Source organism: Nematostella vectensis, chromosome 9 (assembly GCF_932526225.1).
Source record: "Nematostella vectensis chromosome 9, jaNemVect1.1, whole genome shotgun sequence".
NCBI classification, from domain to species: domain Eukaryota; kingdom Metazoa; phylum Cnidaria; class Anthozoa; order Actiniaria; family Edwardsiidae; genus Nematostella; species Nematostella vectensis.
In genome coordinates, this window is record NC_064042.1 from 11,825,473 (window position 1) to 11,851,794 (window position 26,322).

At 39.4% G+C, this 26,322-nt stretch overlaps 4 protein-coding genes across 5 annotated transcripts; 2 read left to right on the forward strand and 2 right to left on the reverse strand.

Annotated features, from left to right (window-relative positions):
• Positions 1-237: 237 nt before the first annotated feature.
• Positions 238-6,532, reverse strand: LOC5512378 (monocarboxylate transporter 13). Of its 2 annotated transcripts, XM_032381761.2 has the most exons (7): positions 6,392-6,532; positions 4,110-4,344; positions 3,137-3,371; positions 2,428-2,770; positions 1,621-1,768; positions 1,399-1,544; positions 238-1,036 (listed from the first exon to the last, which is right to left on the reverse strand). In XM_032381761.2, exons 1-7 carry the CDS (start codon positions 6,392-6,394, stop codon positions 968-970), a joined length of 1,179 nt encoding a protein of 392 aa, XP_032237652.2. In that variant the 5' UTR covers positions 6,395-6,532; the 3' UTR covers positions 238-967. The 2 variants fall into 2 exon arrangements, with proteins under 2 accessions (XP_032237652.2, XP_032237651.2); XM_032381760.2 differs by having other exon boundaries at positions 1,399-1,768; positions 6,392-6,531.
• A 1,125-nt stretch (positions 6,533-7,657) lies between these two features.
• On the forward strand, positions 7,658-10,281 carry LOC5512404 (cyclin-dependent kinases regulatory subunit). The gene is made up of 3 exons (XM_001632695.3): positions 7,658-7,995; positions 8,470-8,597; positions 9,561-10,281. Exons 1-3 carry the CDS (start codon positions 7,922-7,924, stop codon positions 9,620-9,622), a joined length of 264 nt encoding a protein of 87 aa, XP_001632745.2. The 5' UTR covers positions 7,658-7,921; the 3' UTR covers positions 9,623-10,281.
• LOC5512403 (phosphatidylglycerophosphatase and protein-tyrosine phosphatase 1) lies at positions 9,961-13,299 on the reverse strand. The gene is made up of 4 exons (XM_001632654.3): positions 12,981-13,299; positions 12,126-12,203; positions 10,882-11,073; positions 9,961-10,506 (listed from the first exon to the last, which is right to left on the reverse strand). Exons 1-4 carry the CDS (start codon positions 13,161-13,163, stop codon positions 10,375-10,377), a joined length of 585 nt encoding a protein of 194 aa, XP_001632704.2. The 5' UTR covers positions 13,164-13,299; the 3' UTR covers positions 9,961-10,374.
• Positions 13,300-17,340: 4,041 nt separating this feature from the next.
• Positions 17,341-25,269, forward strand: LOC5512377 (tektin-1). The gene is made up of 6 exons (XM_001632694.3): positions 17,341-17,401; positions 19,535-20,503; positions 21,497-21,567; positions 21,936-22,079; positions 23,125-23,347; positions 23,781-25,269. Exons 2-6 carry the CDS (start codon positions 19,850-19,852, stop codon positions 24,135-24,137), a joined length of 1,449 nt encoding a protein of 482 aa, XP_001632744.2. The 5' UTR covers positions 17,341-17,401; positions 19,535-19,849; the 3' UTR covers positions 24,138-25,269.
• The last annotated feature ends 1,053 nt before the right edge of the window (positions 25,270-26,322 follow it).

Here is a 26,322-nt window from a genome sequence, read left to right on the forward strand (position 1 = left end):
AAGGCGGCAGACGGGAAGGAGTAGGAGGGGAAGGGAGTAGGACGGGGAGGAGTAGGTGGGGAAGGGAGTAGGTGGGGAAGGGAGTAGGAGGGGAAGGGAGTAGGAGGGGAAGGGAGTAGGAGGGGAAGGGAGTAGGAGGGGAAGGGTGCGCTTGGGGTATACATGTACCAATAGTTACCTAAATATGTATCAAGCGTTACATGTGTAAAATGATTACTTAATAAAGACGATATTACACATGTTTAAAACTGTTTATATTCATTTTTGGAAGTACTCTATGTGACGCCCAGGTACCCGCCTCCCCCAGCCTCTTTCGCCGCCCCTGATACGTGGATGTACGACGTGACGTATTCGTGTTCCGTTTGAAGTAATTCAGTATCTACACAAGGTGTTTTCATTTTGAAGCAATACGTTTCCACGAAAATGCTAAAATAAGACAAAAAGATGACAAGCTCCACCGCGCATGCGTCTGTCCACCATTTTTCTTATTTACATCGTATCTTCTTTTGCTACGACCCTAATAATGCGTAAGGGGAACAACTGCACGCTAGCCGGTTCTCATTTAAGGGTTATTCCGAAATGCGCGCAAAGGGCAGAAGGAAGGAGACGCCTTGGATGAGCTTACACGTGTATACCCTCGCCCCTACAAGCCCCAAGCAGGCCCTCGCGCATTTAGAGAAAACATTCCAGAAGAGCCCCATATGAAAAAAGTCTTGGAGACAGGGAAAAAATGAAAAGAACATGTGTGATAAGAGGAAGATATGCCTTGGTCTCGTGACATGCACATTTGCAGCCACAAATTAAATCAAAAATAAAAAAGCCGATATTACAACAATCGTTATTTCGCCAGATCATACAACAGTGACTTTTTCTGTCACTGGTGAATCCTCCAAGAACTCATTAAATTCCTCGCGATTTGATTGGCTGTGACTTCGTGACGTAATAGCAAAGAATAACACCAAGGATGCTAGAATGTTGAAGCTTCCTGCCACATAGAATGCTGGTATATACGATCCGAGACTGTCCGCGATAAACCCTATAAGGAGAGAAAAAGTAAATTGTAAGGATACTATGGTTAGGCATGTAGCTAGGTATTGGCGCAAAAAGCGTGTGTAGCTCCCTCCCCTTCCTAGATAAAATCCTAAACCCACCCAAGCTGATCGTATCTTGGCATTGCATAGGGGGGGAGGATGCCCATCCGCCTAACTTAGACGTGCAAGGTGATGTCGATGGGGCTCCATTAATAGTTATGCATTTTATTTGTGCTATGAGTTTAATTAGTTCATATTGAGCGGGTGAGCAAGAGAACCGCATATGAAATATAAAGGGTGGTGTCTCCCCTCCCCCCCCCCCCCCCCCCAGGGCAGAGTGTCACTCCACAGCTGCACGTGCACTTACCCCCAAGAGGTGGACCCCCAGCGACGCCAACTGACATAATGACGAGACTGGCGCCAGTAGCTTTTGGGTACGCTTCCTCGCGTACAGACGCCAGAAGCATGATATTAACAGCTCCGGCGTATAGCCCATCCCCGGCACCGAGAACACTGAAGTACACAAGCAGTGAAGTAAAGCTCTTGGCAAGGGGACAAAGTAAAGTCGACACGCCTAGAACAAGCATACCGATCTGCCCTAGGTACCGGGGGTTCATCCATATAGTATCCGAGAGTCGCCCGGAGACGACCCGAAAGAGCATCGACAGGATTCCGAATGCCATGTATAAGCGGGATGCCCGTGAGAGCTCCATTCCAAGGTCCTCACAGTACCGCGCCTAGAAAAGAAAGATTGACTCATGTGCGTGGAGTAATAAAGAGCAGGCTCTATAGGTAAACAAGTCTGTCAGACCTAACACCTTTGGTATTACCTTTTAGTTTGAATTAGGTCTGACAGACAAATTTGCTCATATGTCTAAAAGTTTGCTTACATGTCGCTTGTTTTGTATAAGGTTGAAGGTCTAACAGACTTGCTCATATGTCACATGTTTCAGATAAGGTCTAACATACTTGATCACAAGTCACGTGTTTTGTATAAGGTCTAAGAGATTTGCTCAAATTTCACGTGTTTTAGATAAGGTGAAACATACCTGCTCACACGTCACGTTTTTTGTATAAGGTCTAACAGACTTACTGACAGTCACATGTTTTAAGTAAGGTCTAAAGGGTTGCTCACGTGTCACATATCTTGTATTAGATCTGATAGACTTGACCAAATTTATTATATTTGGCCACACCGTTACGTATTTTACGTCATGGATATGAATCGGGCGCGTACCCAGGATGGGTTAAGGGGTGGAGTATGCGCAGTCATAGGTATCATTTGGAAAAAAGCATGGTATTTAAGGAATGAGCCACGTTTTACGCACCCTGCGTACCCCCCCCCCCCCTCCCTGTGTACGCGCCTGTGAATACTTGTGGCAAGTGTCTTGATTACCATGTGCAGCTGTGGGATAGATAATCCAATGAGGTTCACCAGAATTGCGATGCTAACCGCCATAAACACTCTGTTTGTCCACACGTTACTGCGTGATCTTTCCTGGTACTTCAGCCACACACCGCCACACTTTCCTTTCTTCATCTCTACCCTCTCGATGTGTGGATCAAACAGTACCGCTGACACGCATAGCAACATGTGCAGGCTCGCGAGAACCATCAACGCCCCACGCCAGCCAATCGAATTCAAGGATATATCCGTGACTTGGCTCATGATGAACATTCCCGCCCCAGGCCCCACGGCAATAAGCGAAGTCGCCAGGGCACGTGTCTTTATAAAGTATCTAAAAACAACAAAATAATTTTAATAATGATGAGTGATTCAATGCTTATTCCGCCTCAGGGCGGTGGCAGGTAAGAGGCACAGGGGGTCGTGTCCCCCTCCCCCTTAATTAGTTTGAAAGCCATAAAATTTCAGACAACCAGGCTGTCTTTTTAATCGTATCATACCTTCAATAGAAAATAATACAATACACCAAAAACTGGAATTCGACTCTGCGAGTTCGAGTCTGCCCTGAGGAAGTCTTATTGAAGACGAAAATTTGGCAGAGTAAAATTCCAGTTTTTGGTGTATTGTATTCATTCTTCTGGTTCACGAGCGCGACTATTTGGGCTTTTTGTATTTATTCAATTCAATATAAAATACGTACTTTGGGACGACAGAAAACACCGTGGCATAGACGCACGAGGCTCCAAAGGCAAACAGCAAGCTATAGCTTAGGAACATCATCCATAAGGCGCTCACTTGAGACGTTAGAAAGAGTCCCAGACTACAGCAAAGGGCCCCTATCACAATGACGAGCCGAGGATCCAAACGACTGAGAAGCAGAGCCGCTAATAGGCCCAGGAAACAAGCATTGGCGCACGCCAGAGATCCAACCCAAGCTGCATAAATACATTTAAAAACGGGTAACACTCGAACCATAGCAACAACAACAACAATAATAATAATAATAATAATAATAATAATAATAATAATAATAATAATAATAATAATAATAATAATAATAATTAAAAATAATAATAATAATAATAATAATAATAATAATAATGATAATAATAATAATAATGATAATAATAATAATAATAATAATAATAATAATAATAATAATAATAATAATAATAATAATAATAATAATTATAATGACGATAATGATGATGATGATGATGATGATGATGATGATGATGATGATGATGATGATGATGATGATGATCATCATCATCATCATCATCATCATCATCATCAGCAGCAGCAGCAGCAGCAGCAGCAGCAGCAGCAGCAGCAGCAGCAGCAGCAGTTGGTAAGATTTTATACCTCTAAATATAAGACGATCACCCCCGTCTTTCTTTTATGGAGAGTCCACCGAGGGATTTAAAAATCACCCTATGCATGACTATGCCATCGCTTTCAAGCCACAGATCTGTCCCTGAGAACCATAGTCCAGACCTGGGACTCTCTTTGCGCTCGACATTCTGACTCTTTCACGCGAAAACCATGGCATTTGCATCTACTTTGGGTGTAGGAGTGGCTGTCAAAAGAGGGAAGGGCTTGTGCATGGCGAAAGAGACGTACGCGCACACAAATGCATCTAAATGCGGTGTAACATCTTGTGTTTGTTATACCTGTAACGACCTTCCCTTGCTTGAAATGAGCCAATAGTGACGGGTATAGCAGTCCAAAGCTGTACGTCGTCCCGACCGAAATTACAGATGAAAACACTCCCGCTGCGCATACTATCCACGAGCGTACGCTGTCTGGTCGGTGCGCGGGCCTGTTCTTAAGGGGTAAGCAGCTGTATGTCGAACTTGTTATGATTACGTCATCAGTCAACCCATCGGCGTCTGTCTCATCTCTGTCCTAAATCCAATATTTCGTAAATATGTAATATAGCTTATTCTGCTTAATTTTCGCTTGTACTTAAATTCGCGTATTTTCACGATTTCAATATTCGCGAATTAAGACTCGCAAAAAAATAAAGACCGCGAACTTCGATATCGCGACATGTTTAAATTTCCATTAAAATGAATAAAGAAAAATCGTTGAAGGTTCTATTAAGATCTTTTATTGAGGACATGTAACAGAATTCGATAATTGTTCAAAAATAAGGAACACTTTTTAGGCAATTTAGCGTGTTGGTTTATTATATTAATCATATTAGTCTTGTTATAAACGAAAGAAAAAGATACTTGAACCACAAATAATTTTAGGTTTGGGAGGCAGAACTATAAAGGTATCGCGAAAGCCCCAAACTCAGAAGAAATCCTGCATGAATAACACCACGCACTAAGTAACCACTTGCTGGCTGCCAAAAATTCTTCATTGGAGATACTATCCTTTTTCCTTGTGATACCTATGACCGCACACGCCCCCTCCCCCCCCCCCCCCCCCCCTCAGGAAAACCTGGGTGCGGTACGCCCCTGTAAGGTTATTGTAATGATGCTCAATCTCTTAATGATTCTGGTTTGATTCTTATTTTAGAACTCTGTTTTTAGAAAGTTCTTGTAGAATTTGGTGAATTCTCAGGCGGAACGTTCTTCAGATTCTATTTTTATCACATGTCATTCCATATTTACCCAGCTTGCAAAGCTTTCTTCCTGTTTGTTTCCATTCTATCAGTTCCCTTATCCATGCCGTCGTCTCTGTTCTTTCCCGTTCTAGTTTGTTACAAACGCGAAAGAACATAGACGCTACACGGAGTCAGCAGGGTGCATACCCTTTTTATTATTAATGTTTTTATTTTTTATTATTAATGTTTTAAGGGTGTTTAGTATATAAAAATATAATACTGAGTATAACCAGTATGAATTATGGAAGATACTTGTTATTATGAAGACAATTTGATTCTGAATGAATCACACTAACAAAACAGTAATTTACTGTTATCTGTTACATATTCGTTGACATTATCTGCTGAAATCGTTCTTATAAAAAAGGCTCTTATAAAACAAAAAGAGTGTTGTCCATATCTTGTGCCAAAATGTCCTTAGAGTGTCAGTCTAAAGTGCTGAGAATATGCATTTCAATGCTCTCAGGGAGATCAACCAGGACAAAAAGTTAGTGTCATGTCCGAGTCATGTCCGGGCCATGTCCGGGTCACCTCCTTGTGGTCATTTGATCTAAAGTTAATCATTCTCTGTTCGTGGTTGCTACGGAGTGACGTCATATTGCTGTCATCGTACTAGATTTGCGGTTTGATATTGACACCAGGCCCGCACCAAGGATTTTTTTGGGGAAGTGTGAAATCAGAAAAGAATGGACCTAATTTTTCCCGGGGGGGGGGGGGGGGGGTTCTCTGATAAAAATCTGACCACCCCTGAAAGAACAAATAAGGACTTTTTTATGCATTTGCAGTATCTCCAAGGAACGATTATTGTCGGATTTGGCTACAAAAAAAGTCTGACCTATGAATTGGTGACATACCAGAGTGACCTAGCTTATGTTTTGTAGTTTTGTCTACTAAAAGCACGAATATTGAGAACAGGAAAGTGGACTTTTGACCGTCGTGTGTTCGCACCCCCTGGATACGGGCCTTTCATACTCAAACATTTCAAGTGGATTTCAAACACTTTAGACATAACCATGGCGCATCATCTTAGGTAGGGGCTAGGTATTTCTGTGAGAGCCTTCTATGTCATTTCTAAGGCAAGAAAACATTAGAAATTATCTGCATTTGGGGACCATTAACCCGACACGGATAATTTAACTGATAGAAACAAACAGGAAGAAAGCTCTCTTGCAGGGTAAAGCAGAAAAAATCACAGCTATGTAAACGGCCCAAGTAATCTGCGGCGTGTGCAAATGCATTCCCTGTCGATGTCATCTTTAAAGTGTGGAATTTAAGCAACTACACATACACATCTCCCGCCACGCTTCGCTAATCGCTCCGGCTTCATATATCACTTACCATTATACAGGTATTGCAGCCCCTTGTGAACAATAAAGTATTCTCAGTCAAATACTGAAGGTCACACTACTCAGAGAGTTGCCGTAAGGAGAATGAGAAAAAATACTCCAGCGTGGCCAATGCCCACATGTGTTTTTGACATTTAATACCCCTCTCATCTAATCCCCTTTCATCACAGGGACCTAGGCAGAATTTTCGACGGTGAGTGTCCTTGGCATAGAGATCATGCACATGAGTTATTTACCACGCACTTCTTGGAAAACGAAGGGGAGAGGGGAAGGAGTCATTATTACGTGGCATCTGAGCCTTGGCATGCTCTTAGCATGTTCTTAAAATTTGGTGAAATCTCTGGCTGGACGTTCTAATAAAAAAGGGTTCGATAAAAAAAAAAGTGTACTGCTACAAAATTGTCTAGCCACGGACTTGACCTGGTAAAGGCACTTTTTGACCTTATTTAGGTAGCGCGGATTTCAGGCTCTTTTATCGTTCTTTTTGAAGTATATACCGGAAAGCGAAAAGAGGGAAAAAACTACTACCTTATTATACTTAATTTTCGCGTCACTTTAATTTCGCGATTTTAAGTGACGCGAAAATTAAGTGTCGCGAAAATAGGATGCACGAAAATTAAGTGAGTACACAAGAAGCCTTAGGGGGGAATATTGGCCGTTTAATAAGCTTTATCTGTTTATGGAAACACCTTGTCTATTTAGTCATCTAATATACCTATAGTATAGTAAGGGGTTGAGTTTGACTTGTATTTATAGATTTTATGAACTAAATTTAGCACACGCATCTTTTTGTTACAAATTGTTTCAGTTTTTATGATTACAGCACATTTTAATTCCTGCTTGATTTTATTATCCCAAATCGCGAAAATAAAGTGATCTGTTTTTTACGAAAATAGGAAAAGCGCGAAAAAACGTGTCGCGAATTCTCGCCATCTCAAAATCGCGAATCGAGTTTTGCTTTAATCTCCATGACACATCGCCTGAACAGCAGGAGGCCTGTGGATCTTAGTGTTGAAGAAGACTGGTGCCTAGAGCTAATATAGTTTGAGAGAATTTGGTAGATACCTCACGCCAGAATACACAATTGACGGATTTTAAAGGAAAAAAGCAGAAATACCATGTATTTTTTAAAATATAAATTGGTAAATCGATCTAAGAAAAAATCGACTAATAAAATATAACGGAATAATATAGAGGAATAAACATTTATATCGTAAAGATCAAACAGTAATTTCTCTTTAGATCGGCGGACATGATAATATTTTCGCGGCGAATTCGTATCTTCTTCTAGTCTTCTCACTTCTACCGAGAAACCAGATAGACACAACAAAATTCTACTAATGCATTTGATTAATCTTCATCTATAAGAAACTCAGAACTTTGTTTCAAAGTAACCGTTCTACGGACGATTCTTTTGGAGTATTTTATTACTACTTAGAACGTGCCTCCCGTATCCAAGTGGGCTTTCTCAAGTCAAAGCTTCGATTTTGGGACAAGATTTACTGCTCTGAGCAAGAGGTTAATGATGCCTTCTTCCTCGAGTGTTTCGCAGATCTCCTACTCCGAGAAATACTTCGACGAGTACTTTGAGTATCGGTGAGTTGGTTATATCGCGGAGTTTGAAGTGTTTGATGTGCAGGCTTCGAAATTCGCTCTCGACTTTGCCGCCATATTTTTCCTAAACATTGTTTTTTTATTGTAATTACATATGATAAGATTTGAAATTTCTTTGATTATGTTTCTGGTTTTTACGATAGGTTAGGACACAATAGGTTCTATCATCTACTTACTTAAATGAGAGAAGTAGGGCATATGATATTTTAAAAAGGTTCTAACTTAACAGAATACAGGCACCTACCTATCCCCAGTGTGTGTGAGCCTCGGATACTTATCCCTTTTATACACTTCTTTGGTGCAAAAAAAAAAATAATAATAATAATAATTTTATGAAATAGTTTTGGTTTATATCGGGAAATTCGTACCAAGGCATCCCCAGAAACATCCATTCTGTAAAACCAAGGTTGTCTTTACAACAAAGTTATCTCCTGAGTAATCTCTCTCTTTTGATAGTCATGTGATGTTACCCAAAGAACTGGTGAGCCAAGTTCCAAGCGTACACCTAATGACAGAGAGTGAATGGCGGAACCTGGGAGTGCAGCAGTCTCCGGGTTGGGTTCACTATCTAATACATGAGCCAGGTAAATTACATTCTATATAGATTACAGTACCCTGTGTTAATTGATTGGGTAGCATTCACAAGGAATTGCAGAGAATGAGCCTAGCAATTATTGGGAACATAGATGAACATAAATGCACTGATTATTGTTAAATTATCTAGTTAAGAGGTTGGTGACATCAACTTTTCAAACCAGTACTTTTTAACCACACAAAATCACTAGGATTAACTGAATCCCAGACAGATAAATGTGTTTTTCACTTGAAAACCTAAACGGTTGATCATTCAGCTGGAACAGCATCACTGTAATGTGTGTGGGATTCTGAATTCAAACTGCTGCTGTGATTTTCATGATTTTTTAAGCCATTCTTGTCATCCTGTGATGACTCCTGTTAACAAGATTTTACGATAATTCAAGATGTTTTTTTAAGAAACCACTTTGCCTGATGCTTTGTCTTATGTTTGTCACTTTTGTTGGATTGATTGTGCTAGAACATTAGGAAGCCTCTGTCCCTTGACTAGTTTGTTGCAAAGAATCATGCAAAATGTCTAGCAAAATGTGCAGATCTCAAAAACATGTGGCAATATCATGACTTTTTAATAAACACAGTTGAGAAATGACTGACTTGGAAAGGGATAGCTGACAAGAGCTGTCAAACAGTTTTGCCTGTAATTTCAGTTGAGTACTCTCAACCATAATTCCTGGGATAGTTGAGCTGAATGGAACCTAGGTTGGGAATCCTTTGTAGTTGCAGGCATCCTATATAAGTGGCTATTTGGTGCGTGCTCACACACAGCTCAAATATAACCTAGGTTGGGTAATTATTTAACCTGGGCTGGATGCTAAAATGGAAACACAGTATTTAGTTGTGATTCCTATGAAGCAGTGCAGTTTACACCACAATGATTCTTGATTGCATCCTTACTGTGTATGTATGTATTTTAACCAGAATATAAAATAATTATTATTTGTTTGAACCCATAGAGCCACATGTACTTCTCTTCAGAAGACCACTTCAAAACAACTCAGCAGAACAAAATTCTTGATGAGACAGCAAAATACAAAAGAAGGGAGCTTGCTCAAATTGACCAATTAATCCCTAGCTGAAAGGTTTTTAATTTATTTTTACATTCTTATGAAAAGTATTATTTTGCCTGTTAAAACTATTTATTATATTTCAAACCAATACTTGGAAACTCAGTCAGCTTTAAACAATTTACCAAAACAATTCTGTAATACCAAAAAGAGAATGTTAGTTCGATGGTTATTGTTGATTTTGTTCAAAATTGTTTAAATACTTTCAACATAAAAATTTTATTTTTTGTGTAAAAAAACATTGTATAAAAAAGCATATCCAGTAAAATGTATTTGAATTGTACATCTCTTTATCATTTTTTTCCTTTATTATATCTCATAGCTTATCCCTGTTTACTAAATGAATTCTTTTTAGGCCAAGTTCAAACGTCTTATTATCCATGAGCCATATTTAATGCAAATGAACCAAGTCGATTGTTTCATCTTCATTTGCATGCATTTGCATCGAATACGGCTCATGAATAATACGACTTTTCAACTTAGCCTAATATACATTACAAAATGATGACAGGGCTTATATTTACCACACTATTAGAGATGGCCTATTATAACTTAAAAGTAACCAATACTGTTTTATTTTTCCTGAGAAATAAATAATCTAAACTATTCACCCTGAGTTTTCCTAAAGCATCTTGATGGCTGTGACCCTCAACGTTGGTACCACATGCACATCTAAATCTGGAGAAACCCTGAATTTGTTTTTTTATGAATTTTTTTTTTGGTGTAGATGGTCATGGAATTGTTGTAGAGCAATCCATTGTTGAGAGGCCAGACGAATTTGAGGTCTCTTGGACTTGATAAATAGATGAGCTTCCTCAGGATTTAAATTCTTATTCTGCAAAGAAGGAAAAATATAATAAACAAATTGGGGAAGAATATCTAGTCTTTGTTAAGATAGGAGTTTGGATTACTGGCTTAAAGCATAACAATTTGCTTTTTATCAGTAAAGACACACACAATTTACTTCATTATAGGGACAGGAACCGATAATCTCCTGAAAGTAAAAATTTTGTTTGGTGTTTTTTTTTTTTCACATTAAATTTCCATTTTGCAGCCATAGGGGGTCATTATTTTACCAGGGAAAAAGACCAAAAGAACCTGGTGGGGCTATAATAAGAATATGACAGAAAATACTATAAAACATTTAGCCACATTCTTCTAGACATCATTGTTGTGGACCTGTTTATAGTTCTTTGTTTTCTTTACTCACTTTCATGAGGTAGCAAGCAACAAGGGTTGTGCTCCTGCCACGCCCTGCTTTACAGTGTACATATACAGAATCCCCTTTAGACCTCATGTCCTCTATAAACTTGACACCTTCTAAGAGCTGAGCAAACGAGGGAGCATTACCGAAGTCTACTGTGGCAAGTCGAAGCTGAGTCACCCCCCATGCAAACCATTCCTAGAAGAAAATGGAGCATAATGTTACCAGAGTTGGAGCTGGCCTAAAAGAGAGGCTTGCCAACATACAAAATTTAGAGACTTTGGGTCAAAAAAGACTTGATCTTGGACAAATTTGTGGGACTGAAGAAGCTTACAGTAAAAAAAACCCACAGGGCAGAGAATTTGGATTTTAATATCCAGGGGCATGTCTAGAGAAAAGCACAGTGTGGGGTCCACAGCAATAAATCATTCTTAGTGGGAATTATGCTAAAAAATGCATCCTTAGCTCTGATAAGAGGTTGCTAGATCTGCCTAGAAACTTAATCTATCCAGATATACACTGACAAGTTGCATTACTGTCGAATCTGTTGTATAGCAACCTGCCTTTTCAAAACAAGATTTGTTTTGGTTTTCTGCCCCGTCAGTAAAACCATTCTGAGCCAATCAGAGTTTCGCTTTGTTTACTTCCCTGGCTATCCTCTGGACGAAAACCAGACAGTGTTGCGACAGAAAGCCAGGCAACTGCACTAGACAAGAGATGGCAAGAATTTGATTGGCTTAGAATAATTTGACTGGTGGAGCAGAAAATCCCAAAAGACAAAAACAAATCGATGTTTTGAAAATGCGGGGTCGCGATACAACGGATTCGCCAGTAAAGCTACTTCACCTAAATTGCCAGCAAGTATCCCAAAATACAAAAACCTATAGATGGATGTTCCTCTGCACCAACTCCACGTTACACATGTTACTATAGGCGCATGTACACAGACGGGCGCAAAAGGGGTCATATCTTATTAATGAATTACTATCCTTTTTCCATATGCTTCCTATGAATGTGCACTCTCCCCCCCTCAGTAAATCCTGGGTATGCCTCTGTTACTACCCTTCCCCCCTAAACCTGGCCCGTAGCTAGAATTTTGAGTGGGGGGGGGGGGGAGGTTAATCCATTAAATGTTTATCCTAGCTCACAGTGGTACTCGATTTTCCTTCATAAAAGCCCAGTCAAGTGGGGTGGTTCTTCTAAACCCCCCTGGCTACGGGCCTGTTAAGTATTGTAATACAGACTATTACCTGTTTGCTGTTACAGAGATGTTTGGTCTCAAATTCCTCATTGAGTGTTATAACACCTTTGACGTTCTCATCTATAAGCTGTATAACAAACACAGTGCTTTACTTGAACGATGAAGGCAAGGTGGTGAACTCTGAAAATTTGAAGTGCTTTACACCTGTCAAACCCAGAAAATCTCAAGACTTGAATAATTTATTTTGGGGGGAGGGGTGGGTATACCCTAACAGGGGGCTAGCAAGCAAGAGCAGCTAAATGGCTCTCCTACTATCATTGGCCCAATCAGCAGGGTCTTGTATCTGTGTTTATTAAATGGGGCTACATAAAAAAATATCATTTTCATCACTGATAAAAAATAGACAAAATTAGAGAAGGATTTTAAGAAGCAACATTAAAAGCTAAAAAGCGGGAGATTTGGTGCTCCGAGCGGGAGAAGGGGTCCAAAATCTTGACTCTCCTGCCTAATGTGGGAGAGTTGACAGGTATGTTTACATTTAGGGTTTCAAGACACATTGAAGTTTGTGAAGTATAAACGCCCAACTCCTTCAACACATTCAATGTCTTTTAAAACTTTGTTTAGTCTGCTAGCCGGCTCTCTGGAGTTTCGGGATTTGTTCTGAATCTACAGAGAGCCGGCTAGCAGGCTAATCTTTGTTCTTTGCAAACAGGAGTGCGATCTTTTAATTGCATGTAAGGGGGGGGGGGGGACCCTAGATTGATTGATCAAACAAGGTTTGGATTCGATAGCAAATTGGTTTCGACTGGACTTCTGTCTATGGGGAATTCCATTTTTCGAGCGTTAAAAATGCATTACTGTTAAGGGTAAAGATTGATTAACATTTTTCTTTTTGTTTTTTTACCTTTTGGGTTTGACTCTTGAAAGGTAGTGCTCCAAGTATAACAGTTGAGTCAATTCTGTCGAACCATCTCCGACTTCTGCTTTCCGTCGCTACAATCCATAACAGAGATGGGAAAAATAACACTCGCGCGCCGGCCCTAGAAGACACGACAGCCTTGCTGACTCGATAAAAATACTTGTACATTATGTGTGAAGAATAACATTGAAAGAAAGGACCCACATTTTATCTCTTTATACTTATTTTTAAAAGTAGACTGCGAAAATCACTACAAAATCAACTAGGCGCAGCTGAGACCCCCCTCCCTCCCCTCCTGGAAATTCTGGCTACTGGGTGTATACTGTCACTTGTTCGAAATTGTCCGATTTTTTTTCTGAAGACCTTGATCTGCTCGATTTGTTGTTGCCGTTGTTGCTGTTTCATTTATTTATTATTATTATTTTGTTACCCGTTGTTATCAAATGGTTGCTTCCTCTCTCTTGCACGGTCACCCTGTGTTGGATCTTTAGCCTTGGAGTTACCGAACAGGAACAGGACGTCGAAGTATAGTCGGGCCCGTGGTATATTATGATCAGCGGTATCGCTGAGAGGCGTTAAAATTCGCTAATCGTAGGTTAGCTAACCGACGGATAACTCACCGTTCCCGAAAGCGAAGTAATCCCCCGAATTACTAACCCTGGATTAAACGAGTGAAATACTGGTTTGAGGAGTAAAATTCACACAGGGTACCCAGTATATCAACAGAAAGCAACTTAAATTTACCTTTGGTGATGTTATTTTCGCAGAAAAGCCCCAAAACACCTCTACATCACCTGTAATTACCTCCATTTCATGGCCAAAAAAGTGTCATTTGCAGGATTCGAGTTGGTGCGTGACACTAGCGAGACAGATTCATTTCAAGTATAAATTTCATGTAACTTTCTGTCTGTCCCAGCGTAATTTTCAAGTCAACGAAGGTCACATAATAAAGCGAAATGTTAGGATATTTGATCCCTACATTGTTTTGTGTAACGTCTTTTTTGTCGACAACTTTATTTTATGAAGCTTTAGTTCTACTACAAAGTTTGGGAGGCCTGTGTTTCGCCAACTAAACAGTGGGTTAGCGAGTTAACCCAACCCTCGAGCAGGGTTAGATTTTACCTCCAAACTGACCCAGAGTTAGCGCTAACCAGCGTTTCGGGAACGGAACTAATCTGGGGGTAAAAATTTAATCGTGGGTTAGGGTTAATTTAACCCTGGGTTAGCGCAAATCGGCTTTTCAGGAACCGGCCCCTGAACGTTAAATCACCATTCAACTAAACAAGGGCCGAATGGAACAATGAAGCTAACGATTAGACAAAACCAATAGAAGTGCAAGGAGGACTAGAAGACTATGAAAATAGGTGATGTTGATGATATCAGACATTTGAAGAGAAAGAAAAAAGACAATGGAACAATGAAGCTAACGATAGAGAAAGGTGATGGTTATGATCGTTATGATTCTGAAAGATGTGGCAAGAAAAAAAGAAAGAAAGGATGTAGCACAAATCAAATGGCATCTAAAAATAACGCCATTAATGTGATGGTGGAGTAATAAGAGAAATAAATAAAAAAGGTATGGGCCCAATGGAAAAAAGAGTGGAAGAGGAAATGAAGGAGAGAAAGAAAAAGAAAAAATATCCAAGTTTACGTATTGCCGCATGAAAACACAAGACAATGATAAACCTTCAAAAGAGGACGATAATGACTTTTAGTTGGAAAAAAGCGGAAGAAAAAGAAGCACAAAGACAAGCAAAGAATTAAGGTTGTTGGCAGTGATAATGAAGAATCCAATGGGTGTGCCAAGTAAACAATAAAGAAAAGCTGTAGTAGTAAAATGCAAGAAGAGAATGCTAATCATGGTGGAAAAAAAGAGACAAAGAAAAGTGGTATAGAAAATATAGAGGAAAACAGGAAAGGAAGAAACAGCAACAGAATGAAGAAGATGTGAAGCATTGCAACAAGAAAACAAAAGGCAAAGACAGACCTTCAAAAGCAAATTATCATGATTTAGTGGAAAAAAGAGGGGAAAATAGTGTGTGCTCAAATCCAGATACCTACAGAATTACAGGCTTATGTCATTTGATGACATTCTTGATGAACTTAATCACCAGCATTTGCGCCACAACTGGAAAAATGTCTCCATAAATAAGAAAATATATTTAAAAATTAGAACAGTACTGTAGACTTTCTTAAATTGTTTTGCTTGATTGCTTGTTGTTCTAAAAAAAACCCCTCAGTAACCTCCACAGCATATATTGAATATTATTCAAAGAGTGGAAATAAATCAACTTGAAGTTGTAATGGTATGTTAACCTTTGTCTTTCAACCTGCCCCTGATTGCTTCTCCCCCCCCCCCTATTGTGTTGTATATATTTTTATATCTATACATACTGAGAAATACTCACTAAAAACATATTCAGTACATTTTCGTTCGTTCACTGGTCTCAGCAAATCAGAGGCGCGAACAATGTTCTTTCACCGTGAAGAAAAGTCGTTCGCGGTTCTGATTGGACGAACGATATTTTTTACTGCACTTGAACGCTTCAATCCCGACGCATCAACGAGTGCATAAAAATCGTACAAGCATTTTTCAATTTAGTAATTTATTTATTTCATAGATTTCGAGATTTTAGAGATTAAAAAGTGCACTTCTTGTGTAACATGAGCTACAGTCTCGTGCGAGACATTAGCGAGACAGATTCATTTCAATGTAAGTTTCTGTCTGTCTTCAACTAAACCGTCGAACAGCACAAACCTCGGAGCCTCTGCAGCCAAATCTTATAAAATGTTATGTAATAAGCTTATTATAAATTCCTCAGTATGTATATACTAAAAAAAAATACAGCACGGAAAGTGCTTTGTATAGTTTTTACTCACTCGTTGTTTTGTATAAATAAAACTCACTCGTTCGCTGCGCTCACTCGTTCGTTTTTTGATACTGCACAACTCGTGAATAAAAACCGTACGCGGCCACTTTCCGTGTAGTATTCTCTATTTTCCATTCTTAATTAACAGGTTTTGTCATCATTTCCGTATAGCATATAACAAGAAATGACCCTAAGATAACTACATAATAGTGTATTCGCAAATGGACGGACAGTAGCGATTTATCCACATAGCACTGAAATAGCTTCGAGAAGTCGCTGGATCTTTTTACAGCATGCATTGCGGTCACACGAGCCGCTTAGACCTGTTTTTTCCTAGACGGGTATACTATATATTTCCGGTCTCCCTGTCCTGAACAGGATTCCGATTTTACCTTTTCACTTTGTCCTAAATAGGATATTGCGAATGGGGCTGTTTTCCTGATTGACAGCCCGGTCCACCCATCCCCGGGACAAACCGGGGATGTATTATAACGCGGTAGTGCGGGGGATCTAACACCTATTTAACACCTGTAATATGCCGGTGGGGGGAGGGGGGGGGGGCTGGGATTTAACAGAAGCCCTCAACAGGCCGGGAAAGGGGGCGGGGAATTAACGCTGACCTGGAAGTTGCGTTAGGCTTCCCCAGTCTTTTCCCGGCGTATTCAAATATAATCTTTCATCAAAGATACTTCCAAATCTAAATCTCTGGTAGAACTGTCTAAAAAATAAAGTTTACTCGCTATCTTTCGATGTCGTGTGGATTTTTAAATTTGGGGGTAGCCTGTGCTGAAAATACTGGAGATGGAGGGCCTAGAAGTTTAGTTCACGGAACATGGCAGCCCAGAGAAAGGTATGGCAGCTCAACAAAAATATGGCTTTCGACTGTTCGATAGTGGGACAATACCGAAACAAACCGGGGCAATGTTCCGGGGGGTTAACAGCGTCAAAGGTCCCTTTTTCGATATTTTGCCTGAAACAGGGTCTGGGTTACACACAATTGGCGGAGTCCCCTATATCCAAACGGAAACTGAGTAAAACCCCCTTACCCCTCTAGGACATCGGGCCTCCCCCTGGCTACACCTTATGATAACTGACAATACACCAAAAACTGGAATTCGACTCTGCCAAATTATTAGGCAGAGTCGAATTCCAGTTTTTGGTGTATTGTATTCATTGTTCTGGTACGAGATCGCGACAGTTTGGGCTTTTTGATTCTATTATGATAACTGATATATTTTTATTTCAAATAAGTAAATCCGTCCTAATCCTAAAATCAGTTTCCTGCGTTTGGGGCACGCTTTGAAAAATAACAGAGCGCACAATAATCGCTTACCTGATCTAAAAATATTGAATACTAAATGTTTATTATAATGAAAATGGAATACTTTTTCCTCGCGATCAAGCCATTATTTTAGCACACCGCAGACGGTGACGTCATCAATAAAACTATTGATTATCCAATTACCTTATTCCCCGGAAAATAGTTTGTTTCTTTAGTGAAAAAAGAGAAACTCTTGCTCAAAAAGTTTTCTTCAGGTAAGTGTTTATTCTGGTACCATAAGTTATCTAGATTTTTTTATCATTTTAATTTGTGCTTTGTTAAAACAAAAATCTTTCAAATGGAATTTATTATTCTAGAATTGCTTCTTAGAAGTTCTTTTTATTTACGCGCGCCTAATGCGCTAGGCTTGATAACTGTTTCAAGAACTATAAGGTCAAATACATATAGCTCAGTCATACAGATTTTTATTCTTTGTAAAATAAAAGAATGAAGCTTTGCAATTTTCCAGATCTATAAGAACACAAATTGGTGTGGAAAAAATGTTCCAATTTCTCTTGCATCGTTGTTTTCTCACATTCTTGCCAGTTTTAACAAAACCTTTTGACAATTTACGCAATGGTGATTATGCAAGTTTAGTCGAAAACATAAAGTAAAAATTGCAAAAAAATATATATTTTGAAGTACACATGAACGTGTGGAACATTTGCGGCTATCGTCGTCGCATTGCCAAGCAACCATGCGAAAACCTAGAAATTATCATTATATAAATTTGTATGATTCCAAGCGGAAATCTTTAGGTGCTTGGATAAAGTGCGTTTGCGGTGTCATGTCTTCTGTGTTGACTTAGACCGTGCTCTTTAAATACATAACTATTACATTAGACATCAAGATTATAGTCTTGTCACTTTTATTTGTACAAATTGATTTTTAAAAAATGGTCTCAACTAACCAGCTACCTACAACAACAGCAATTTATCTCAGCTCAAGATTAATTCAAACTTTTGCCTGTTAGAAAGTGTTGGTTAACTTTTTCTTTTCAAAACAGGCGCCAAAGAAAAACATAACTCAAACTTGTTACCTGAGTTAAATGCAGATAATGTTGAACTAAACAGGCTTTTTAATTTGGAAGGTGTTTTGAAGTAAGTTTGTTAAACTTTTTTTTGTAAAAGTTACGTTTCTATGGTGACAGCGTGCGACAGCTATATTTTCTAATTCCTCTTAGATAATAAAGCTCCTTGACAGAGCTTTCCTAACCTACAACCAATAAACAAGTATGGAAGTAATCCCTTGTTTCCAAAACTACACAAGTCCCGCATTAGGACAAGCAAAAGGACGCAGAGTAAAGAAAAAAGAAATTAGCAGCACAATAACATCAAAGCCGCCCCTTATTACCTGGCGTGTAAAAGAATAAGCAAAACACAAACTCTCTTCAATTAATGCGAACTGCTTTCGATAGCCATGGTAACAAACTATTTTTTCTTAATAGAAAACTTACAATACATGTGGAAGTAAGTGTGTGATTTTTTGTCTGAGGTGTTAATGAATCATACTTTACACCTTATCCAAGTAAGAAAAAAATGGTGTTTTTTAGGGCGACTTCATCAAAAGAATTTGAATAAAACCTTGAACTAAAAGATGAATTGTTAAGAGCTTTTTGTAATAAAACTGTGAATCCCAGTATGTATCTAGTGTTTCTGTGTTCAGATGAACAATGAAAAAACATCGACCTCGAGGTCTCGAGTTTTGCATCTCAATTTTCAGCTTTTGCGCAAGTGGTCGCTAGTATGATATAGTGGTCGCTAATATATTTGTGTCTAACTTGTGGTCTACCACTATGAAAGGCGAGAGTTGTCTAGGTCCTGTTACGTGTTGCGCCAATTACATTTAATTTAATTTAATATTGCTTATTAATGCCTCTAGCAGTTATTAGAGCTGAATTACAGGCAATTGCGCATTTAGAAAAAGAAAACACTTATACTTGAAATTTTACAGTTACAAATTTTTTTAATCTATCGGTGCTTACAATCATTGGGTGGGAATTTCTTCCAGACTTCAGACGCATGTTATTAGTCGAGTGAACGACTCTGCGACTTTGCGATATTCAAAAGTTTTTCGAATCCAGTTTTAGCTTGCTTGATACTATGATAAGCATTGCATGAAAATTAAACTTACTTATTGCTAACACCTAAAAGCATTTGTTTCATCACAATGTATTTTTCTTCCAAGTAATTAAAAATTAAAATCGTCATGAAAAATTAAAGCGTTACTAAGGGCACCATCATAGCCGTATAACGTATTTTCATACGTATTTTTTTTCAAAAATCTAATGTTGGACAAAATAATTTGCACCGTTGATATTCTTAGCGTTCCTCTGTTTCCAATAACAGTCCTACCCACACGTGGAACGAAGAGAAACCGGAAATCAACTTACAAGCAGACCAGAAGTTAAAATCCACCAATCAGAAAGCGAATCTGAAGATTTATGACCTCCAGGGCCAATAGACGCTATCCTTGCTAGCAGAAAGCTCGGCGTTACCAAGCAACTGGCGACGCAACGGATATAAGAACTTGTAGATACACAAAACAGAAATTCCATAGCACACTTTCGCTAGGACAAACCAGCCTCTTTTTTGAGATAACTCTCTTTACTTCAAACTTTTTAAACTTTTACCAAAATCCTGAGAGAGGTTTGAAAAGACGAAATGACACAGGCATTTGTGGAGACCGCCAAATATCTATCTTCATCTTCGTTCGATCCACCGGCGTATCTACGACCGACCGGGGGTCCATACGAGACGACCTACACTGCTTCTTTCCAAGGGATCCGTCCACACACGACTCCGTATTCCATTCGACCCATGACTATGTCCATGTCGCGATCCTACGAGTTCCCTTCCAAGATACTGAACGGGTCCTCGTCTGGTCTTGAGCATTTGCCATACACCGCAGTCAGCTCGCGAGCCATCCACAAGTACAGTCCTCAACAATGGCGCTCCTCGAATATGCTGAATGTATCCTCAGGCGAGAAGGAGCGCGCTACGGCAGAGAGGTTGAGGGACGAATGCTCGAGACTCAGAACAGAGACTTCGCTTCTCACTCACAGGACACAAATGGACGTCAACAAGAAACTGGATCACCGTCTCCATGATATCAACTACTGGAAAGCAGAACTTGAGAAACAACACAGCGAAACAGTAGCTGAGATTAAGGCCTTGCAAGCATTTATTGGACGCCTCGAAAAGGCACTAGCGGCCACTGAAAAGCCGCTAAATATCTCACAACAGTGCCTTGGCTATCGCGAGCGACGCGTGAAAATTGACTTGGTTCACGACAATGTTGAGACGCATCTGAGTAAGGTAAGAATGTACTTGTTACAGCTGAATGTGAACTCTCTAAAATAGTATTTAATGTGTAATATCGCCTTCTTGTTGTTTTGATAAGTAGTTGGCTAAAGCAAGCATGAGTTTTATTGGTCTGTGGAGAGTCGAGTTGGCAAAATGCTCTTCATTTAGCGGTCCATTACTAGGTCAAACGTGATTATGAATTGCGAAATTTCTTCATGAAGTCTAGTTTGATTGAAAGTACCACTTATCTCACTTTTAGGGATACCTTAAAGGATTATTAGAAGCGAGCAATTTTAAGTTCTATTTAAAGCACTAAACTATTGCAACTTTTTTCTAAGTGAAATTCACTTTGGCCTTTTCGTTACAGTGTATTGTATGATTTATCTTTGTAGCTTGATAACTTTATGCTTTCACACTTCTGCTTCCGCTCTCCCGCATGGCAATAAAAACTTTATTTTTACAAGCCACCAAAAAACCTACTTAAGGCAGAAGCTGCTCTTAGTTTTAGGGTAAATTTCTTTAAGTTTTGACAGGGAAAATAAGTTTAGAAGAGGTGTTTTCGACAGCGATGTTTTGGACGATCAATGACCGTAACTCCAAACAAAGTGTTGCCTAGGACACCATCCCCAGACTTTCGCTCGCTAGAAAAGGTCTACAAAGTACAACTCCCCGTTAGATTATTTTTTGCCCTTATTATGTCTCGAGGTTAATAGGGAAATTCTTTTTTTTTTTTCGTTTTTCTTTAAGTGGAAGTGAGAATAATATTTAAATCCCTCAACAGGCTAGTTGAAGGACAACTTGAGAAATGTTGGATAGTCACATCAAATTAGTTTTGAAATAACTAGCGCTTGAGAAAATAATTGATTTCTATTTTGAATTTTACCTTTGTATAATTTGATTTGAAGTTTGTATGTTTGCTCTGTGAATTATTTTTGTCGTTTGGCATTTATGTCCGCAAAATAGTCTATGTTTTGTAAGTTTGCTCAAACATTAAAATGCTTTTAGGAGGTTGAAATGATCGAGAATGTACAAGCTCTACTCAAGAAAACAATGGACCAGGCCCATGAGCAATTATGGTAAGAAATAAATTCATAGCTATGCAAATGCTGTTAGCATATGGTAGAGTTTATTGTAACAACATCAAGGAGACTCTTTTTCAGACGGAATTTGATATCCAAGGTGTCAATCCTCTTTGCCTTGGCGAAATATCGAATTTCAGCCACAAGACAAAAATATTCCCATAAAAAAATAGTTTACCAATTGACCCTGTCACATTTGTTGTCTAAAACAAACATTGTCTTAAATTTATATGCTACAGATTGTTATTCAAAGATCATAGTCTTGTGCTCATAGCATCTCAGAAATATTATATATATTTTCAGAAATATTCCGCGGGAATTTTAACGCGCCGTGCATAGAAATAACTTCCGTTTTTCATTACCAGGCTCCTGCGCAGCGCGAAGACCCAGCTTGAGAAAGACTTGGGCGATAAATATGGTGCCTTGGGGATTGACGGGAAGTGCTCCACCCTGAACAACCACTCCAAGGACATCCACTTCGCGCCACACGCCGTCACTATTCAGCAGCAGTAAGTATAGAGCCGTGTTATTTATTTTTCGATTGCCTATTTTCCTTGAAGGTTGGTTCTCACTTGGACGGAAGCGCAAGAGAACGAAGTCAACAAGGACAAGTTTTTGCTTTTTTTTACTTGATTATAATTTCCTTTTTTTCAAAGAAACATTAGTCAAATCAAACTCACCATGATCTTATCTGTGCAACCTGGGCTGCTTGATCACCAGGAGCTGTCATCTCGAATTTCCCGAGAAAAACACCGGATTTAGTTGCTGCGATATTTTATTGCGCTAAGCTAGTTTACAGTTTTTTATCGGACATCATGAATCTTCATATATTATCAAATTTCTGATGTTTAAGATTTTTTTTAATGCAATAATCATCCCCAAACATGAATAACTTTATTAAATACTACCCAACGACCTGTCTGTAATAACTTGGGATGGAATAGTCCCACAGAAGATTCTTATAATTTTTTTTTTTTGAATAGTAGAAGTGATCAAAAAGTGTTTATATTGCACTTTTTATATGCGTGTTTCCATTTTAATTGTGTCTGTTGCCATGGAAACCACTTGTTAAGAACTAATGAAACTCTTGTTGAGACCATGGCCATGTTCATTACGAAATATTAGTTTGAGACCATTTTAAAAACTCATCTTATTCGAACTAGGCTATAAAATCAACCCTCCCCTCCCCCCATAGTAAAGGCTCTATTGCCGCGTAAAGCACGGGATACGTAACATAAGATGTTCGAATTCTAAAAGCGTAGGTCATTAGCTTTAAATTGATACCAATTTCACTTTGTCTTACCGGGGGGTGCTACGAGATTCGATTTCTAAAGAACCTTTTGAGATTTAGCTCATGGACTAAAACTGCATATTTTTCTTGCGTTTGCGCTTAATGTTTGACCCGATTCTCACTTGTGTTGCGCTTCCATTTGCGCTTGCGGTGTTATGAGTGCGCAGGTGGTATGAGTGCGTCTTGTGTCAGAGAGAGGCACTGATAACTGGGTTCACCTTGTGTCGAGGCCTGTTACTCACTGCGCGTTTGCAATTTTTTAGCTCCTTCACGCCAGACGAATGGGAGGCGTACTCTTCTGAGAACATCGCCAAGGCGGAGCGCGAAAGAAAGGCCTCCGTCGCTCTAAGAAGTGAAATCAATGGTATCCTGATGCAGACATACGTGGATCTGAGGAATATCTACGAGACCGTCAACAATGAGTTCCACAAGAGGATCGAGGACACAGTCGGTGCCAAGAAGTCCCTCGAGAAGGAACTGAGCAGGGTGAGTTGTTAGTTCATATCGCACTTTTGGACTGATAGGAGTGTGCGCACTTTTGAAACCAGTGGTACAACCCGGTCAGGGAATCATGGGGGGGGGGGGGGGGTGGGTTCACTACTTATGCTACGAGTTTTCTTTTCCTTTTTGGAAAGGGTTATTAATTTTCAAAATAAACAGTAAGTGTTTTCAAAATGAATTTCCCGCCTCATACTGACAAAACACGCATTTCTCACTCAAAAGTACATGGTCAGATATGGGCTTCGACTTTTGCCAACCGGAAAGTAAATATCAGTGTAAAGAATAAGTTGCGCTTTGTTACCAAAATTTCCCCAATTTCTCAAACACTGGCACTTTAGGGAATGTGTCTACTATGAGTTTACTTTCAGATCGTGTAAGAGATATTTTCTTCTGACTCTTTTCATTGATGCATGTCTAGGTTATGGACGAGCTTGCCTCCATGGATAACAACATCCGTACACTCACACAAGCCATTGCCGACAAGGAGGCCCCACTTAAGGTGGCGCACACCAGATTGGACAAGCGATCCATTCGTCCAAACGTAGAGCTTTGCAGAGACCCTGTGCAGTACCGTCTGGTCGGCGAGGTGGGTGAAATCAACACCAGCATTGACCGCCTCAGAATGAGGCTGGCTGAGGCCCAGGCCTCCATGCAAGCGTTGCTACGCAACAAGGAGAACCTTGAAGACGACATTGAGGTGAAGACCAACAGTTTGTTCATCGATCGCGACCAGTGCATGGTAGTAAGGCAACAGGTGAAGCACATCTCTCATTGAGCAACTGTCAATCAATGTCAAGGTGACAGCTGTCCATCAGTGGGTCAGGTTGATGGTTGTCATGGAAATAGACCGGCACCTTCACTTATTGATACACTTTCACTCGCCTTAAAATTGCAGAATTACAAATTATTTTAAAGGCGTTTGTTTTTTTTGTTGATATTCACTTGCAATTTTGACACGCAAATGTAAATTCCGAAATCAAAGGCATGTTGTACTATGAATTTTACTAAATAAGTCGCGATTGTAAAGGACACACCAGGAATAAATGCGCATAAGCGTGCCCATTTTGTTTTGTTTCATTCCAGACATGGTAATGATACAGTTGGAAAGAGTTGTAAATATCGTTTTAAAGTCTTAAAGTTTTAGAAAACAAATATAGGTCGCATGTCTTTTCCTCGAGATTGTTAATACTTCTTCTCACAAGAAACAAAAAGTTTGAAGCTCGAGTAATACCACTGTACCAAATTACTCTGGGCGCACGTCGGCGGCCTCGATTCGAGACAAGAACGAGGATTTTTTAGGTCTTAATCGCGTGAACTAACATGACTGCAACTGCTTACGTTTCTCTCGGTAGATTTCCTCGAGTCTTGCTCAGGTCGTGGCCGTTATGTTTCGGCGCTGTCTAGTGGTCGGGCCTTATACTTTCAGCGTGTTAACATTGCGGATGATATAATATATGGTGGCGGACAAAAGGTTATTAGATCTATACAATCATATATTAACAGAGAAGAAACAAGTTTTGCAAAGGTTATTTTATTAAGATATGACCAGGTTGAAAGATTTCACTGTAATAACTATAGAGAAGACCTGCAAACAGCGTTATGCATCCGAGAAGGAAAAAACTTATACCAATTAGAGGGATATTCCACCAATTTAACTAAAAATATAAAGATATGAATTATTAACTGTTTATTGGAAATTGAGTGTTATTTAAAATTGTGTCATTACATCATTCGGTAGAAACGGTAGAAAGTAAATCCCAGAAAATACATAGTTAGCGAGAGTTTGTAGGTTAAATACAACGACTAACTGTGTGTTCTTTGCTTGTGTCCCCTTGTTGTAGCATAAACTACACCAAACATTTCCGTTTTGCAAGAAAATTGAAAATAAAGCACTGTGGATGTGGAGAGCAACTGTTATTTTTTTTGTGTGTGTATGACTAAAATTTCTCTACTGATGAAAGACGCCGCCATTTTATGCTCACGCTCAATGCCGAGTTACACAAACCACCCATTACCATCGGCTAATTCAAGCGGGCAACCAATATATTTTACAATCAAACATTGTCAATAACGTAGCAACTTTATTTTTAAGTTCCCTTGCGCGAATAAACCGCTGTATTTTCAATGATAAGCAATAAAAAATGAGTGGTTTATTGACATCCTTTAATGTTCTGCAAAAGCGGCTGATCCAAACAAGTTTTGAGTGGCATAGTTGCCATCTGTACGCAAAGGCTCTCTTTACCTACAGCATAAATGGTTGCACATGCAGCTCTTGGCGGAATTACTTACGGTTAACAGGAGCCCAAATCCAAATGGCTAAGCCTCAAGTCGCGCTCAATTGCTTTATAGTGCACAGGGCAAAAATGCTAAGAAAATGCTAAATTTGATGGGTTGTGCTTAAAAGTTAAAAAAAATTAATGCTCTTGACTTAACACTTATTGTGCGCAAATTTACAATTGTATAGTGCGCGCAGAGACCCAATTGCTCACTTCACGCAAAAGCTAAACCACTATATGTGCGCAAAAATTCTGTACTCAACTAGGGTTTGAGTTGCATGTGGACCGCAAGGAGGCAATCGTGCATAGTAAGCAAAGGTTCAACTCAACCACTAAATTGAATCATGTTACGAAAAGCTCTATTGTACAAAATGCGTAAAGGCTCAATCGTAAGTGGGCAAAGGCTCAGCTGTACACAGTGCGCAAAGGCTAAATTGCCCACTATGCGCTAAATTGTACTACGGTGCGCAAAGTCTGAATTGTCTCACGATGCGCAAAGGCTCAATTGTACCACAGTGCGAAAAGGCTCAATTATTGTGCGCAAAGGCTCACATGGTGCGCTGGGACAATTTTACTACTGTGTCAAATTCTCAATCGAATATAGCGCAAAAAAGCTCATACAATTGTACCACTGTGCGCAAAGGCTAAATTGTACGCACGGTACGTAAGAGGGTCAGTTGTACT

Coding starts and splice junctions, on each gene's coding strand:
- LOC5512404 (XM_001632695.3), top strand. CDS start 7,922: ATGATGCCTTCTTCCTCGAGTGTTTCGCAGATCTCCTACTCCGAGAAA. Junction 7,996..8,469: donor GACGAGTACTTTGAGTATCG/GTGAGTTGGTTA, acceptor CTCTTTTGATAG/TCATGTGATGTTACCCAAAG. Junction 8,598..9,560: donor CTATCTAATACATGAGCCAG/GTAAATTACATT, acceptor TTGAACCCATAG/AGCCACATGTACTTCTCTTC.
- LOC5512403 (XM_001632654.3), bottom strand. CDS start 13,163: ATGTACAAGTATTTTTATCGAGTCAGCAAGGCTGTCGTGTCTTCTAGG. Junction 12,204..12,980: donor TCAAGAGTCAAACCCAAAAG/GTAAAAAAACAA, acceptor TTTGTTATACAG/CTTATAGATGAGAACGTCAA. Junction 10,507..10,881: donor TTGCTTGCTACCTCATGAAA/GTGAGTAAAGAA, acceptor CCTTCTTTGCAG/AATAAGAATTTAAATCCTGA.
- LOC5512378 (XM_032381760.2), bottom strand. Junction 3,372..4,109: donor GCAAGGGAAGGTCGTTACAG/GTATAACAAACA, acceptor GTATTTATGCAG/CTTGGGTTGGATCTCTGGCG. Junction 1,037..1,398: donor TGGGGGTCCACCTCTTGGGG/GTAAGTGCACGT, acceptor CTCTCCTTATAG/GGTTTATCGCGGACAGTCTC.
- LOC5512377 (XM_001632694.3), top strand. CDS start 19,850: ATGACACAGGCATTTGTGGAGACCGCCAAATATCTATCTTCATCTTCG. Junction 21,568..21,935: donor CAGGCCCATGAGCAATTATG/GTAAGAAATAAA, acceptor TTTCATTACCAG/GCTCCTGCGCAGCGCGAAGA. Junction 22,080..23,124: donor GCCGTCACTATTCAGCAGCA/GTAAGTATAGAG, acceptor GCAATTTTTTAG/CTCCTTCACGCCAGACGAAT.